Here is a 17,000-nt window from a genome sequence, read left to right on the forward strand (position 1 = left end):
AATTATTTCCCCAGCAAACAAGATATTTTGCTGGCTAGAAAAGCCACAAAGGGGATAGTAGAGCATGATTTCATCATTAAAAAAATACCTTTCAAGATGGTGGATGTAGGTGGACAGAGATCTCAGCGTCAAAAGTGGTTCCAGTGCTTTGATGGAATAACTTCAATTTTGTTTATGGTCTCCTCCAGTGAATATGATCAGGTTCTCATGGAAGACAGGCGCACAAATAGACTTGTGGAGTCCATGAATATCTTTGAGACAATAGTCAATAACAAGCTTTTCTTTAATGTTTCCATTATTCTATTCCTCAACAAGATGGATCTTCTTGTAGAGAAGGTAAAGACTGTCAGCATTAAGAAGTATTTCTCGGACTTCAAAGGTGACCCTCACAGGCTAGAAGATGTTCAACGTTATCTGGTGCAGTGCTTTGACAGAAAGAGGAGAAACCGTAGTAAGCCGCTCTTCCATCACTTCACCACTGCCATAGACACTGAAAACATTCGCTTTGTGTTTCATGCTGTGAAGGACACGATCCTTCAAGAGAATCTGAAGGATATTATGTTGCAGTGAAGGAGAGCAGCCGATGTTCTGTTAAAACTTGCTGGAGGGTTAGATCAAAGTTTTTATTCTTTCTTTATGGCCCTTGCATGTGGTGTAGGACCCATGCTAATTACTTGGCTCAGGAATGCTGTAAACTAGCCAGTCCAAACAGAGGAGCTATAGGCCGAAGGAGTCAAATGTTGATGTTAGCTACTGAATCATTTGGACTAGAAACACTACTGAAACATGGCCGTTGTAGGTTCTGTACCTAGTTTGGAATGCTGAATAACACAACCACCTTCTGCCTTCTTAGAAAAAAGAAATCTCTGACAACCCATGTATGGAAGATGCGTTGTTTTAAATGAATGTGCTCATTTTTCAGAGATGCTAGTTATGCAAACTGCCTTTTTTTTGTAGTTTGGAGGTGCTGAATCAATCAAACGAATCTAAATGTAATGAGATTGGCAGCTGTGTTGGAGAACATTAGTGGAAGTTCCAGTCTTAACCCTTAGGGATATAACCAGATCTTGTGTGCATGTTCAGCTTTGCCAATGGTCTGGAATCCACTTATCAAGGTTGATGCACAGCTCTTGTCTGAAAGTTTTGCATGAGTCTCCTGAGGCAAAAGTCTAAAACTGTATAAGGAAACCCATGTTGGAGTAAACTGGATGGGAAGTTTGGGCCTCACTGATACAGAGAAGGGTTTATTTTGCACTATGTGTGAAGGGTATTACATCATGGGGAAACGGATTTCCTTGGTGAAGCAGCTTGTGCTAGAGCACCTGACCATCTATCCGCACAGTGGGTGCTCAAGTGAGATGTACTTCATGGAAATCCAGCACTGTTCTCACACCCACAGTTGGCAGTGTTTGTGAAGGTTCAGTATCTTGTGTGACAGGGCTTTATCTACATTCAAAAGTTTGAAAGCTGATTAAACTCTTAAGCAAAGGTTTGGTAGTACAGCAGCTGCTTGATTAGTTCCCAACAGCTGACCTTATAGGAAGACTGAACACCCTAGAGATCCCAGTTTTACAGCTGCACTGATGTATTTGGACAGCGAGACCTTGCTGTAAAATTAGCCTTTAATCTGTGTCTTAATGGGATCTTTAGCCTATAGTAATGCACATGTAATTCTGAGTACACTCAAGTTTGGAGTTGCCCATTTTGGGCAATGGTTTGTGTGTAAAATTGCAAGAGGCTATAAATAATGTTGATACGAACTGTTAATTTCCTAGCTCTCTCAATCTGTGCAACTAACTGTCAGGTGCCTTTTTTGTGTACAGATATATCGGATCTTTACTTCTACAGTGGGGTACATGGACAAACTGAAGATCTGCCTTTTATATCAACATTGTAGTGCTCTCCATTAGGTAATTTTCAAACATAGTTTACTGTTTACAGCAATTTTTGTCATAGACTTTTATCCAAGAATAAAACCTGAAGGGCTGTTTGTACCCGTAGAAGGTCAGCAGATTCCCTGGAGTTCATATCCCCTTTGAGCCTGTAATGGCATGTCAAAACAAGCAACATTTTACTTCAGCTGGTAATCCCATGGGAAATGTGGTCAAAAAAAGTCCTGTTCCGTTGTCCTTTCATGTTAATTTGGATAAAATCTGGAATCTTTCTTCCCCTCTGAAGCTTGCAGATGTTCATATCGGTATTTTTGGGTAGTTTGCTAATGTAGCAGTCTCTTGGCTTTCTTGTGCAGGCTTCAGAGTGGGAAAGATGTGGCTATTTCAGTGCCGTGTAGCGCGCACAGTGTCAAGGTAAGAAGCAACTGAAAATTTGCAGATGGGAAAATCTAGCTTAAATTTGAGCAAACTTAATCAGGAATTAGCTTCTTTGTAACAAGTCTTATTTTTTCCAGGACCAACTCTGTCGTTTAAATATTTATTCATTTTTAACCTTGAAGGGGGAAAATGTTATGTGACTAATATTCAGATGGGGGGAAACTCTTCAGACTATTACATTTGAAAAGGTAAATGTTTCAACACAGTAACGCAAACAAGTTTACTCATCACGTAAAGTGCGTTTCTGTAAGCTAGTCCGTTTGTTTGGCTGAGGACTAAAGACTGTTTTCAAAGCTTTGAAGTATTCTTGGGGAGCTTGGTAGTAGTTTCCACTTCACAGAAGACACCAGGAAGGAAGGAGCAGTTGTGGGCTGATCTGACTTCTAGGTTGTCTTGACTTTTCCTAGTTTGCTGTGAGCTTTATTCTTTCACTAGATTTTCTAGATGGGTTAGTATTATGCTTGTTTTCTCAAATGAGTTAAACATTCCCTTTCAACTGTATTTTTCTCAAGAATTACCTCAGTTTTATGTCTGAATCTACTGTAGTTTTACCTGGGAGGCATAGCATGCAATTTCCTGTTCTCTTTTTCTCTTCATGCTCATCCATGGTTTTGTATCTTTAGTAACCTCACGGATTTAAAGCTCTGAGCAGACTTAATAATGCAACTTATATTTTAAGTAACTTAAAATCTGCACCTGAAAAAGAAACAGAATGAGATATCTCATATTGAGCTCTTCAAGCATATAACTTTTTTTATATGATATGGTAGTTTTGCACACGAAATCAGAGGTTTAGGGAAGCAGTTTGCTCACCTCAGGCCCATTATTGCCTGCCTTCTTTCTATTGATAAAATGGGCCTAAACACGATGCTGTAATCTGCGGATGGAAATCAGTAGTTTGGCTCTGTGTTCCATCAAACTTTGATAGTGATGGTTCACACCAGGAACCCAAGATCAGGAACAACTTCTTGCAAAAGTCAAGCACTTCTCAAGTTTGCAAAGAATTTGGCCCATGAGTAAAAAGGACTTAAGTGGCAGCTTTCTCTGCAAAATACACTTCACTTCTTGCCACAACTGAGGGGTTTTTTGTTTGTTTGTTTTGTCAAGGTATATTGTTGTATAATAAAGCCAGAAAATCTTCTTATGGTAAATCAGTTAATTACTAAGCAGAATTTAGGTAGATTAGGTTGTACAAACATCTCAGGATAGGCTTGGTCAGTTGCTTAGTCCTTCCACAAGAAACAAACAGATAATTTTATTTTAAGTGACATCCTGGAGAACTTCGCAGGTAAACACAGCTGGAGATAACATTATTTTTTTCTTCTTCTTCTTCTTTATAGGCTTATTGTTCATTTGGCTAGTCAGGAAATGGGTCACAGGCAGGATGATAATCAGATGGAGACCTTGAATAACTACTTTTTTTAAAAAAGAAAAAAAAGGCAGCCTTTTGCTGTCCCTCCTCTGACACCCACAGGTCAATGGCTAGTGATGGGGTGTTGCAAACAGGTTGTCTCTCCCAAGGACAAAGAGAGGAAGCGCTTGCAAGAGAGACTTACGTAATCTTGCAGTTCCATTTAAGTAGAAAACCTAAATGGGAGTCCTTTATCAAATGCTGCTTTGTATTTGTTGTCCTCAAAACAGGCTTTAAGCTAATATAGCATATCAGTCAGTACCATTCCTTCAGATTGCAGTGATGTCATTCTCTGAATAATTTTTAGATGGCATTACAAAGTGACAGATGAATTAGAATTAAAAAGGAAGAATAGTTTTCTAAGTGACATATTTATAGGGAGTTGTCACTTTGAAGGAATTAAATAGTTCTTAATGTTGAAAATTAATTAATATCCATTATGGAAAGTAAATTACTGGCCCCTCGGCTCTACACTACAACTCAAAGATGCTTCCAGTTTGATAAAAACAATTGATCTTACTTTTATTTAATATGTCAGCATAGATTATTTGACTTATTAACTTGATAACATATTCATTTTTAAAAAATACTGCTGTGTAAAGCCTAGAACCGGGCATGTTACAAGCATGAAGAAGCTCCTGAAGATGATTGTTCACAGGCTTTCTGAGCCAGCTAAAGCCTGAACCTCAGCCAAGCAGACAGTGGAGAAGCTAATGGCAAAAAAAGTGTAGTGAAACGGAGCAGGAAGAGCTCATCTGTGTATGGCACAGCAGAAAAAAGTGTAATTCCACTAGGATAGCTATAGTAGGGTTTTTTGTATGAAAGGTGGCACATCTAAAAAGTGTGTCCCGTCCTGTCCGTGTGTGATCCCCCCGCCTTCATTCCCATGTCCCCATGCCCCTGGGTATTCACCAGTCCTGGTTACTGTAATCTGCAAAGAATAGTAGAGTTAAAGAAATTAAAAGAATAGACATGGAACCACTGAAGAAACTAGCAGCTTTTGTTAGTGACAGGCAACTACCTTCCAGAGAATAGAACTTTAGAAAAGCCCTTTGCTGCCTTTAGATGGCTGTCTGTGGATATTAACTTCATATTTTAGAGTATTTTCTAAGTACGTACCTCTTTAGTTCTCCTGGAAAAAATGATTCTGCTGCATGGAACTACAGGATTTCTGTAAAAGGCCCCTCTGATTTTCAAGTAGGGAGTTTTGACGCCTGACTTAGCTTTGCTTGTGTCATCAAATTTTCAGGAGTATTTATGGGTTCATAGACAGTTTGGTGCATGCCAGCTTGAGACACAAACACAATATGCAGTAACACCTCCATACAGTGCAGCTTGTCATGTAAGCCAAACATTGATCTCTCATGACGAGAACTACGTTGATTTTTATAAGTTTAATAGTAGCTTCTTTTCTATATCATTTTTCTAGTATAAAATCACATGGTGTAGTCAGGGGTTTTAATATAGCACTGTTAACTCTTTACCTCAGTACACTCTAATTCTGTAACACAAAGTGGTGGGTAGGGTGTTTCAGTAGCAACTATAAAACATCTGTGCCTACTTGAGTAAAAGAGTCTTTAACAGATTTCTAGGGAGCATGCATTATGGATCAGGAAGGCTGGCATGGTCTGGGCCAGACTTGGCCTGAATTAATATTAACTCCACACACTTCTGGGTGAGGACTGTCTAGCCTAGTGGGGAAGTAATTGCCAAGACAATACAAGACCTAGTGCTTTTTAATATTACCTGTTTTGTCATTAGCTGGGGTGATCTCTGCTTTGTGCTGTGAAGTGGGCACTTCTTTGTTTTAACACTATTCTTTTTTTACATAGATGGAAGTGAGTAAAGCCAGGATATTTAGAGCTGAAACTGCTGCTCTACTCACCAGGTGATGCTATCTCTGCTCATCTTGGTGGTTGGATGGTTTAGCTTGATTCTTGACATTTTTATCTTTTTCTAATGGCATTTGGAAAGCAGTGTTGAAGTTAATCTATGTGTTGATATGCTTGTTTTGTTAATGAGTGGGGAGTATGGAGGTACTAGATTGTCAGTGCTAGTGGTTCTGTGCCTGGCTTGGTGAACTGTATCACAGCCCAGCTCTTGGCATATGTCTGAAGGTCATACATTCTGTCCAATGTGAAAATATTCACAGTTGGAGAGGAAATAAAGAGCAGTGCTGACTTCCAAGGTGGGCATTCTGGTAAAAAAGCCAAAGTATGTTGGAAGGGAGCAGAAGAGGAGAGCTATTTTCTTGACAGATCCCAAAAGCTGATGGTGCTTGAAGACTGACTTTATTGAAGTGAAATGCCATCTGTGTTGACCCCAAAAGCTTTGAGTGACTCCAGAGAGCTATTGGCTGTGAATTAACAGCAGCAGGCTGGCAAGGCTGCCCATGCTGCAGCTGCACACCCTTCCGCTGTAAATCTCTCTTCATCTGTTCATAACTGGGTGCTAAAACTCAATTTCTGCTAAATTACAGTATGCAAATCTCTGGCCAGACAGTGCATTTTACTCCTTTCTAACAACTACCTAAACTTTCTTCAAGATACCAGAGTGTGAGAAGTATCCCAGGGGAACGGCTAGGTAGGAGACTGATTCCATTATTTGAATAAACACTGCAACAGATGGAGAGTAAAAATTGTTGATAAGTAAGACCTGAGAGAGCATCTTATGAGGGAAGGAATAGATTTTTGGATAACACTGGCTGCTTCTCTGCTAGTACTTCCTGTCAATCTCTTGTGCTGAGCTTATGTGCAGGTGGTTGGGCACAAAAGTTGAGAAAAGATGGCAGGGAGAAGGGGGATGTGGAAGAGAAATGATCTTTTGGTAGCTCATGAGACTTGGAAAGCATGGTTGGTGGACTGAGGTTTGAAAACCTGTTCAAGCTCCCATTTGTATTGAAGCCGTTAACTCTCTTATGATGAGATAATGTGCGTTCTTCCGGTGTACAGGTTTTGTTACCTCAAATGTGTAATGAGCTTGAATTGATGGTACAAGCTAAAAAGTATTTCCGGAGACTCCACTTAACAAAATGGCTAGTATTTATTGCTCTTGTGATGAATTGTGTTTATGGATCAATATGTATGAAAGCAAACTGAAAACACAAAGTTATTTCATGACACAACCATGTAGCTAGGAAGCCAATTAATGTTATCTTTTATTCTGCAATTTACTTGCTCTCTGGTGCCTATGCATTGTAACACACATACTATGCAATATCATTCTCTTTTTTTAAACGAGTTCACTGCACTGGGTAAGGAAGGCCTGAGTTTAGCCTTAATTTTCTAACAATTCACAGGAAAGTACTTTAAAAACCGTGACAAACTAAAAGAAGGTTAAAAAAATGCATAAAGTAAAAGCACAGTTCCAGACTGCTCACGTAAGTGTCTTTCTAGCACCAAACAGCATCCATGATAGAAGCAGCTACTTGCTGTAATAGTTTCAATTTATGAAAACTGTGTACTAGATAAAATTATATTGTGATGTGTAAAAAGTGTATTTTACAGCTTTGGTGACTTAGTTTACTGTTTTGTATATATGAATTTTATAAATCTATTAAAACTTGACGTTATACTGTTCTTCTTGGGTTTTATCTTTCAACAGAGTCTAGAGTGACGTTTTTTGCTTTATTAAAGAATTTTCTGCAAGAGACCCGCTTTTTGAATAAATTACAGCATGGGCTGCATGAAATTTCAGCTGCCATGCAATAAAATCTTGTTCTGTAATCTTTATGTATCTCCCACCTTTCCAGTTCTGGTCTGAATCATTCTTCCCAAGTCTGTCCAGGAATTGAAGGCTGGTGGAACATTAACCTGTATAAAACTTCCAGTTCAGTCGTCTGTAGCATTTCCATAGCTGACTTAGGCATTGGAACTATTGGGAAGTGGAAGGGGAGACACAGCTAGAGTTTGTGCTTATTTTAAGCTTATTTTAAGCTTAGCAAGAATTTTTAAATTATTAATATTAAATAAATATTAAATAATTAACCCTGTTGAGTTGGCAACACCTGTTAGAGACTCCTCTTCGGCTGTATAGCATGTGATAACAGCCATGGGAACTATACTTGCTTCTTTCCAGTGCTGGTCCCCTCTGCTGGACTCACTTGTGTGCTGTGGTATCTTCTACAGCGGCGTAGAACCACTGACCTTTGGAGAGGCATCGGTATCCCTGTCTTATGGCATCGCCATCCTGGCATCAACTAATTGTGCCAGAACTTAAACTCCAGTTCTTAGGAATCTCATTAACCTTTTCTCGCTTGTACTTCAAAAGGTCACATCTGGCAGATTTTTGTGGCAAACCTTAATTGTTTCTTGTGTGAACTAGTAACGTCTAATCAATTACATTGGCAGGTACACAGTCTGAAACACTTCATGGAGCATTGTTTGTCCTGTTTACTAATCACTGGAAATGTTAGGTCCTCTGTTACATCAAGCTTTCAGGAATGGCTGAGTTTTGGTTTTGGGATGGGTTTTTTTTTTTCCCCCCCAGAGGTGCTGAGCACTTTCAGGTAACAATGCATATTGTCAGTGTTCGGCATCTCTGAAAATGAGGGCAGATGACTTGAAAATTCAGTATGTACTAATAGGAGGTTTCCAGGTGTGATCAGGTACTTTCTAATCTGAGAGTCAAGGCAACAGCAGCAGCTACAAGTGACCTCTTTGGTCAGCTCTGTGAAAGCAAGTGTTAGCCCTTTCCTGAGCCAAATTATTCCAGTGAATTACAGAGCTACAAGATAACATACAGAAAAAGTTTAATAGGTTTCTCACTGGAGCAAGAAACAGCTGTTTCTGGCAATATCTGCTGGAGCACATTGGTGTTGAAAACAAGGGCCATGCCAGGTGGTTGAGACGCTTTACCAGCAGGCAGCAAAGGAGGGGTTATTTCAAGTTGTCAGTTCTGCCTGCTCTAAAGCTGGCTGGAGTTTGGTTGGTTTGTATTGAAGTTCTGTGGTATCTGAATTGCTGAATCTCCAAAGACTTAATCAAAATAAGAAATGTGTTGTCACTGGAGTGCCTACCTGAGCTCAGTCCTTCCCTAGTCAGCAGTTGTGAGCAGGCACTTAAACAGCACCAGTTTCAGTGGGATTTAAATTTTTGTTTGGGACACACGGAAGGAGGCTTGAATCAGGGTATCTTAGTGACACTATTTTTCCATACTTGCCAATATTTCTGTATCTCAAACTATCTCACTTCATACAGCAAAGATGTCCCTTTCATAATTCAGCTGCAGAGATGTTGCCCCGTAAGAGCAGAGGCTGAGGCGGTTGGCTCTGCAGGTAGGTTTGTCTTTTCAGTGCTGAAGAATGCTTGTACCCCAGGGACAGCCTAAACTCAATATATTAACTTTGAATTCTCTTCCCTAGGTCAGCATGGCTACCTGTTACTAGAGTGTCTCTTCTGTAATTTCAGTAATTCAGCACTCTGAAGGTAAAAGGGAAAAAAACATGACTAGTTCCCCAGGGAGAGGCTTCTCTAAAGTACAACATTGGCAGGGCATAACTTGTATTTTTGCTAAAGTGTACAAGGCATAAGGTTTGGGGTGCTTATAGTAACATTTAAATGTTCATTACAGCTCTTTGAGGAGAGAAATTAAATCTTGTGGTTTCTAGCTCCAGTCTGGTATCTCATTATCTTGTACAGACCATGGAGGAAGTTTATTCAGTTACTAGCAAATATTAATCAAATTTCTTGCCACTCTCCCCAAGACTGACTGGCATCTTGGGAATCTGTGTGGTCTTAAGGGAGGAAGAGTTATTAGGAAGAGTATGTAGGGATTTTTACAAAAAGTATCTTTCCTTTAAAGCCTCCATTTAGCCCAGCAGAAACAGACTTCAGTTAAAAGTATTGGGTTTTAGGGGAGGGAAGTGGTGCTATCCACTCTTAAATTGAAAAGTGCTGGATACTGGTGGATAAATGTCTGTGGAAGACACTGGTTTATCCTCTCCCACCTTAGCTAGTTGTGGGCAATATCACCCCTAACTAGCAAAGAGTGGGGGGCTATTTGAGGGGATTTTGTTTGTTTTTTTCTTCCCTGGACAGTTGTGTTGTACCCCCAGTCCCTTCAATTACAGCAACTTCTTGTTTTAAGTGTAGGAGTGGAATGTTCTGTTTATTCTTGGGAGAAGATATTTGTCTCTATGAGCTCGTAAAGCTATTAAAAGACTGTTTTCTGCTCTGTTCAGGATTATAGACTTGTAGAAGTCTCTTCAAAATAAGTATCTTTGAGCTTGAGGCAGAAAGGGTATGACGGGATTTACTTTGATAGTGGAAGATGTTCCAGGTAGCCACAGGATGGTGTGGTTTGGGGGTTGTTCTGAGCCAGATGAGTCTAGTGCGAATCTGTGTTGTCCCATTGCCTTAGGGGTTGTTACATGGGAGACGGCAGCTTCAGGAAGGAGTTGCCTGGTTCTGCTGGAGGATCTCCGAAGGCAGGTCATGGGCAGGGTTCAATTCTAGATAATCTGCCTGTCACAACAAGGCACCCACAGGTCATGAGCCAGAGAAACGAAAGCGCTGCCTTCCAAGGGCTGCGGGGCCGGGGCGGGGGGGTATTTGTAACTGGGTCTCAGCTGCAGACCAGCAGCATTACCTGCTCCTGGTGAGGAACAGCGCTGTGTCCACAGCTGCCAGCCAGAGCCCCGATGCCATGCCTCAGCAGCCTACTGGTACCATTGCCCTTTGGGACTTGCCTCCTTTCCCATCTGGGTGCCCAGTTCCTTTCACTGCCTGTCTTCCTGCAGGAGGCTCAGCAAACTGTGGCTGATGTACTGCACAGTGAACACCCAGGTTCTCCTGCCCGCTGCCTACTACGCACTGAAACTCTGTTCCTGGACCATTTGTAACCAACTCCGATCTTGGCTGCTGAGTTGCAAGTAACTTCTGGGGGGTGCATTTATATATAGAGTACCCTACTACTTGCAGATGGTTGATCATGCAGCTTGACCTTCTAAAATGACTCCCAAGTATCTCATCTGTATTTGTTTCACAGCTTGGCAGCTCATTAGCTGAAAGTTACGCTCCTGTTCCCATACCTTTCCAAGTTACCTCCCTGGAAACCTGCTGCTTAAAATGCAGGAAATCTTATTTAGGGGTTTACCTTCAATTTGGTTTACTCCTAATTCCCATCAGCTGTTTTCTGCCCCTCTACAACTCTGATACATGCAGAGAAGAGTAGGAATTGCACCTTTGTGCTTTAGTCCTGGTTATCACCTTAATTTTCTGTGTAACCTTGGCCAGTCACTTTATTCCTCTGTGACGCAGGTTGCCTCCTTACTTCTTAGACTTTGTGATCTTAAGTACTTTCAGACCCTGGGACAAAATGTTGCACTGCGCTGTAATGTACAGCAGTAGTGCTGGAAACCTTTGCTGAGGTGAAGAGTAGCTAGCTCCACGGAAGTGTTCTTGCATGAACAAAAACCTGTGGTGTAATAGTGCATGGATCTTCTCTCCTCCAGCTGCTCAAGAACTTTAAAAGTGTATTCAGCTACTTTCTGCCTTTCACTGCAAAGTCGCATATTGCCTGTGGACCCTGCTGAGCTGCCTATGCGAGTAGGTGAAGCTGCGAGTTACCGTGCTCATTTACTTTTTACTTGGAGCACTTCTGGACAAGCTGAGCTGGTAAGTGGTGGTTCTGTCAGTGATGCTGTCAAAAATGCCCATTATTGGTAATCAACAGCTCTCCGGCAGAAATTCATGCTTTCACAACAGAGCGAACATGCGTCAAGCATCACATAGGGAGGTTCCCCATCGCTGACTTCTGCCAGAAGTTGAGTGTGTTTCTGTGCCACCCCTTTTCTCTGTTGTCTTTGGATTTGTTGTGATAGAAGGCTGCCCATTTCCCTTAAGCAATATTGTCATCCAGAGTTTATGGCCCCTTTCTGGAAAGTTCCTAAAGTTCAGCGTAATGGTTCAGTACAGAAGCAAGAGCGAACAAGGCTGGACAGCATGTAATCTCTTGCTTAAAATAGTAAATCTGTTAAGGCAACAACAGAGCAAGTATGGGGCAGTACATGGATTTGTAATTCAAGCAGGATTAGTTTGGAAAATTTCTGCTGCTGGGAAGAATGTCTTGGATGAGAACCCCACCGCCTCTGAGGCTGCCAGGAGAGGGCGGCAGCAGCGGCTCCGCCGCACAGCGCCTGCGCCCAGGCCAGGCGCGCAGCCTGGAAAAAATGTTTCCAGGAATTGCCGTCATCAGTCCCGAAGCCAGAACTCCCTTTTTCTCCCCTTATGAATCATGCGGATGTGAAGTCAGTTGTGTTTCTCAAATCCAGTTGAATTTACTACGAGATCATCTGTTCTGCTCACCTGCATGTGTCCATCTCAAGCTTTTCTCAAACGTCTTCCCCTGATCTTCTCCCTTCCTGCCCCAAAAATGCGTTGCAGGGTTACTGCGTGGTTAGACCCTCTCTCCTTCCAGCTGAACTGGACCCAGTCCTGCCTGCTGATATTTTTGGATGGGAGAAAACCAAAGCACGGCCACGTAGCTGTGAGCCACAGAGCGCGTTATCAGTGCTGAGGTCTGAGTGAACTGGGATTGGAGAGAGCCTTCCCCCAGCCTGCTGCTCTTACAGAGCTCAAACCCATTGCCCTCTTGAGCTCCGGCTATAAATAGCCAGAGAGGAACAGCATGCCCCAGCACTGGGGAGACGGGCTCTGCAGCTCCTGGAGCCAGCACGGCACCGGTTCCTGGTGAGTGGGTGACTTAGGGAACAGAGAAGAGGGAGAGGACCAGGGTTTTAAGTTCTCAAGGCAGAAAGAGAATAATGCATGTGTAATTCCCCCCTTTCAGTTAATAGTCAATGAGTGTGTGAATGTTTTCAAAGGGTTTTCTCTCCTGTGCCAGTCTACAGAGGATGTGAGATGTTACAGCTCGTGGCTCCAAGCCTGGCTTTGAACTGAAGCACCTCAGGACATCCCCTCAAGTGTCCGCCAAAAGACAGTCATCACGCTAACGCTGTTCTTTATGGCAGAGGAGCTGCCAGGGATCTTTCTGCTTTACTCGCTGACTCTGTGCCTGCTGTCTCCCCCACTACTCCTAGTGTGTCTGTCAGCCTCAGTTGCACTCCTGCCCTCAGCACAACCTCCAGCTGATGGGGCAGCCACCAGAACGGAGATGAACATTTGGTATGGGGGGAGAGGAGAGGGAAGAGTATCATCTGTGCTTCAGGCTGAAATGCTGAGCAGCGGGGAGCTCTGCGCAGGGGAGAGCTGCCCTGGTTTAATGTACATCTGTGCGTTCAGATGACCCAAGCTTCTATGTGAACATATTTAGCTTCTCTGTGAACGTGTTTAGTGTTTAGCAGGGACCTCTTCCCAGCTGACTTTAGACCGAATGAACTATGGCAAGAAAATACAAGCGCCTACATAGGACTTGGTGTGGGTTTGGAGTAGCACTGCCTCTTAGACCAGCACAGGAAAAAGCCTCAGAGAAGAACTGATCACATCAAAAATAATCTAGCAATCTCAGAAAAAGAAACACCTTTTATTCCTGTGGGCAGTTGTGGTGAGAAAGGTCAGAAGCAGGGTAGTAATGTAACCAAAGCTATGGGAGCAAAGCTGGCCCAACCCAAGGCAGACCCAGCCTAGTTTTCCTCCCACCGCCAGCGATGAGGGGATGATTCCCCTTTGGACAGTTTTCTGGAACTCAGTTTCCTCCGCAAGGAGGAAAATTTGTCTCCGAGAACTTTCCGTAGCCCGGTGTTGTCCCTAGCGAAGGGTAGGGCCTTCCTCATAGCGGGCAGTTGTCCCGTAAACATTTCCCACTTAGCCAGGGCATCCACGGTCTGGTCTACTTGAGCCAGCTCCTCCTCGGAGACGTTCCTCTCTAGGGCAGCGATGCACATCTCCAGCCACAGCTCGTAATCTTTAATGACATCTGTGCACTTGGGGAGCCCGGTGAGCTGGGGCTGGCTGTGCTCCTCGGCTGGCGAACACGAGCGCTCGTCCTGTTCCAGCTCCTGGCCGAGGGACAGGGCCTGGCTGCAAGCGTCTGGCGTCAGCGGCTCGGACAAGGAGCTCACCGCCTCGGAGTCGTTCTCGCAGCACATCCCAGAGTCTGAGCTGAAGGGAAGGATGTCCTCCGAGGTGGACAGGTCTGCTGACTCCTGTCTTGGCCATGTGGACAACACCGTCTGTGTCCAAGCATAGAGCTTCTGCGATGAGAGGGAAAAAAGGTTTGTTTTAGGGAGTGAGAGAAAGCAGGTACACCTTGCCCAATGTTTGTCTTGGGTGCCTCAGCTACAGGTGCTATGGTCCTCTCTCCAGCAGGTGGGTTCAGGCAGCTCATGGCTACCTTGTGGAGCAGGGGCTTTCTCTTGTCCTGTGTTTTTGGAGTCTGTGTCTGTGGCAGAGCTGCCTGCAGTCATATGTGGGCTGTATCTGCCCTGTTCTTGAGGATGGCAGGAGAAAACAGCACAAACCCTCTCCCTGCTGTGTGGGGGTGATCTCCATGAGAGCCAAACTAGTGCCTCTCTGGAGGAAGCTGTGTCATTGTAAAAGCTCCTGAGATAGTAGTGAAGAATTTTGTTTCATAGTGGTGTTAACTCCTGGGGTAACGTGCATTTTATTCCTAAGAATAGCTCTTACCCTCTCGAGATGAAATGCACAAGTGGGAAGGCTGGGCTCCAGGAAAGAATTCATGAAAGGAAAATGTCTGAGACAATTTCCTTTTTAAATATTAAGTGCTACCATGTAACGGATTGCTTCTGGCACATTTATTCCTTATGCTTTGGGGAATGAATCGCAATGCTCCAGTCATCCCTGGATAAAAAGTGATCTCCTTGTCTGCCTTGTTGGCACGTGTTGGGGGGGTGTCTGAGGGGGGTGTTTGGTGTGTTTTTCAGCTTTTTCACACCCTTGTGGCCTATTTCTTTCTTTTTACTTTTTGCAGCTCCTAGCTGATACCTTTGCAAAGCCCTGCGGTTGCTTTAGGAAACGGCGGTGACAGAGCATGAACCTGCGATGTGGCTGCGCTGGGTCCGCGCGTGGGGTGAGCTGTGCCTTGGAGCAGCGGGCATGTCTCCAGCCCCACGGCCCCACCAAGCTCCGTTCTGCCGCTGCTCCCTCCCCCTTCCCTCCCCTACTGCTCTCTCTTCAGGCAAGTGACAGAAAGGATAAAGAGCTCAAATTGAGTGGGTGGGAGAAATCGGCCCTGCTTCTCATTTCAGTCTGCTCATGAAGCCTCAGGGAAGAATTTCATACAAGAATAAAATGGACTCTTTCAGCTAAGTTAATCCACCCTGCCCCCTTCCTCTGGGGCAAGAAAAAATGTAAAGGGACAATTTTTTCCTGCCTCATCCCACCTTCAGTAGCCCTCCCCTCCCCGTTTAAAAAACAAAGGCGGCACCAGAAGCTGCAATAGGAGCTGGGCTAGGGCAGGGGACAGCAAAGCTATTTGAAAGCTGCAACCAGCCCATGATATTATGTCCCTTAAAATTCCCAGGAGCAGTGAAACTGGGAAGGAATCGCAACTGCTACTTAACCCAGTTCCCGAGAAGAGAAAAAGCTGTGGAGGTAAGGATGTGCAAACAGTACACTTGGATTAGGTAAGGTGAAAGGAGGGGATGAGCAACTCAAGATCACTACCAAAGCCCCAAGATCTTTCCTGTCTGTCATCCTTTGAGTGGTTTATTGATTTGAATTTGGGAAGGGTTTGCAGGGCTACAGCCTCTTTTTGTGTTCCCCTAATTAACTAGAAATGAATTAACCCCTTCATGGGTTTGGATTACCTGCAGGCAAGAGCATTTGAAGTGGATGCTCAACCCCAGGTAAGTCACTAAGAATGAAACCTGTTGTCTGACCCATCAAAAGGCTCCAGGTTTGGCACTGGAAGTTTTTCAACTCCCTCTGCCGTGGCAGCGCTGTGATCCCCAGCAGCAAGGCAGCCACACTGCGCCCGAGAGCACACGCTGCAATTAACACCATGGTGAGGGTGTAGCTAACCCAGCCTCTCAGAGCAGCTCGAGCACGGTTTTCTTCTGCAATGTGGCCGCTGCACACTGACCCAGGTGCCATGTGCAGAACAGCCTGGGATGCTGCAGAAGCAGCAGGTGGAAATGTTGGCTGTGGTGGGGAAACACCATGAGAATGGGTTTGCTTTCAGTTTTCAAGATGACTCACGCTGGAATAAGCAAATGTGATGAAAAAATAGAGTGTTTCTGACTGCAACTCAGATAAATAAACTGAGGGGCTCTTCCTCCTGTGTAAGGACTGGTTTCCTGTCCCACATGCTCCTCTGCACATCACCGTGTCTCAGGCGCAGACATCAGCAGCGTTACCTGCTCCTGGCAAGGAACAGCTTTATGTCTGGCATTTCCTGTGTTTATGATGAGCGTCTGGGGCCGTTATGTGGCAGGTGGGGATCTGGGCTAGTTTTCCAAAGGGAAATGTGACTTCAGATTTGGGCTTGGCCAGCCACGACCTCTCAAAACATGCTTAACAAGTAACTTTGCTCTCTGACATTGTCTCCAAATGCTTTATGCTCTCTTCTGTCAGGTTCCTTAACTATTTAATTCATCTCTGGCATTTATATTTCCTCTCAATGCTATAGCAAAGCCTCTTAAAGAGATTATCACAACTCTTTTATACCAGCTTGTACTATATCTAGATGAGCTTTTCCTTGTCAGGGAAGCAGATGTGCTATTTGGCAAGTGTACCCTTTCTTAAGGTTTGTGTTCACTGTCACCAGGGGATGCTAAGCCAATTACAGTATTTGCTGCAGGTGTAAAGGCAAAAATGTTTCTAGAAAAGCTTAATGCTGATGGCAGTTCTCTTCTAGAAAGAAATAGGGGGATGCTAACAGTCTGGGTGTTTAAATAAACCAGATTTTATTCCTCTGGTAGCCTGGGCAATTTTAGCACCTCTTAGAAGCAGGGACCAAACAGCCATGGAGTCAGAGGCAGGTCTAACACTGCCGCAGACACACAGGCAAGCAGCAAAACCACACAAATTTGAGTTCCCCCAAGTCCTTTGCCATGTTTCCGTGTGTCTCATTCCAAGCTGAATGAAACTAGAGGCATCCCCATTCTCATTCTGCACATATCTTGTTACAAATATAACCCACAGACTTTAAAATAGGCAGCTATGGAAAATCCTGTCTCTGAACATGATGTGTGTCAGACAGAAATTATAATCAGGGAAAAGACAGAGTGCCAAGTGAGAACGATGACATTATTTCTGTTCTACCAGCCGTTTGGCTACCAAATCCTGCTTTTTAGACAGCAGAGGTAGAAAACCCTTTCTAGAGCTAAGGGCACCTTA

The 17,000-nt window shown here is 43.7% G+C and overlaps 2 protein-coding genes across 2 annotated transcripts in view; one reads left to right on the forward strand and one right to left on the reverse strand.

Moving 5' to 3' along the window:
• The window catches only part of GNA12 (G protein subunit alpha 12), a 41,371-nt gene extending 37,012 nt beyond the window's left edge, over positions 1-4,359 (forward strand). Inside the window, exon 4 of the mRNA XM_080382449.1 lies at positions 1-4,359. Coding sequence (XP_080238575.1) covers positions 1-570 — 570 coding nt within the window. The 3' untranslated portion in view covers positions 571-4,359.
• AMZ1 (archaelysin family metallopeptidase 1) overlaps positions 3,662-17,000 on the reverse strand; it is a 25,391-nt gene continuing 12,052 nt past the window's right edge. The window contains exon 7 of the mRNA XM_080382435.1: positions 3,662-13,894. Within this exon, the coding sequence (XP_080238561.1) occupies positions 13,325-13,894 (570 nt within the window). The 3' untranslated portion in view covers positions 3,662-13,324. The remainder of the gene's footprint in view (positions 13,895-17,000) is intronic.

This window comes from Falco punctatus, assembly GCF_963210335.1.
Source record: "Falco punctatus genome assembly, chromosome: 4".
Taxonomy (NCBI): domain Eukaryota; kingdom Metazoa; phylum Chordata; class Aves; order Falconiformes; family Falconidae; genus Falco; species Falco punctatus.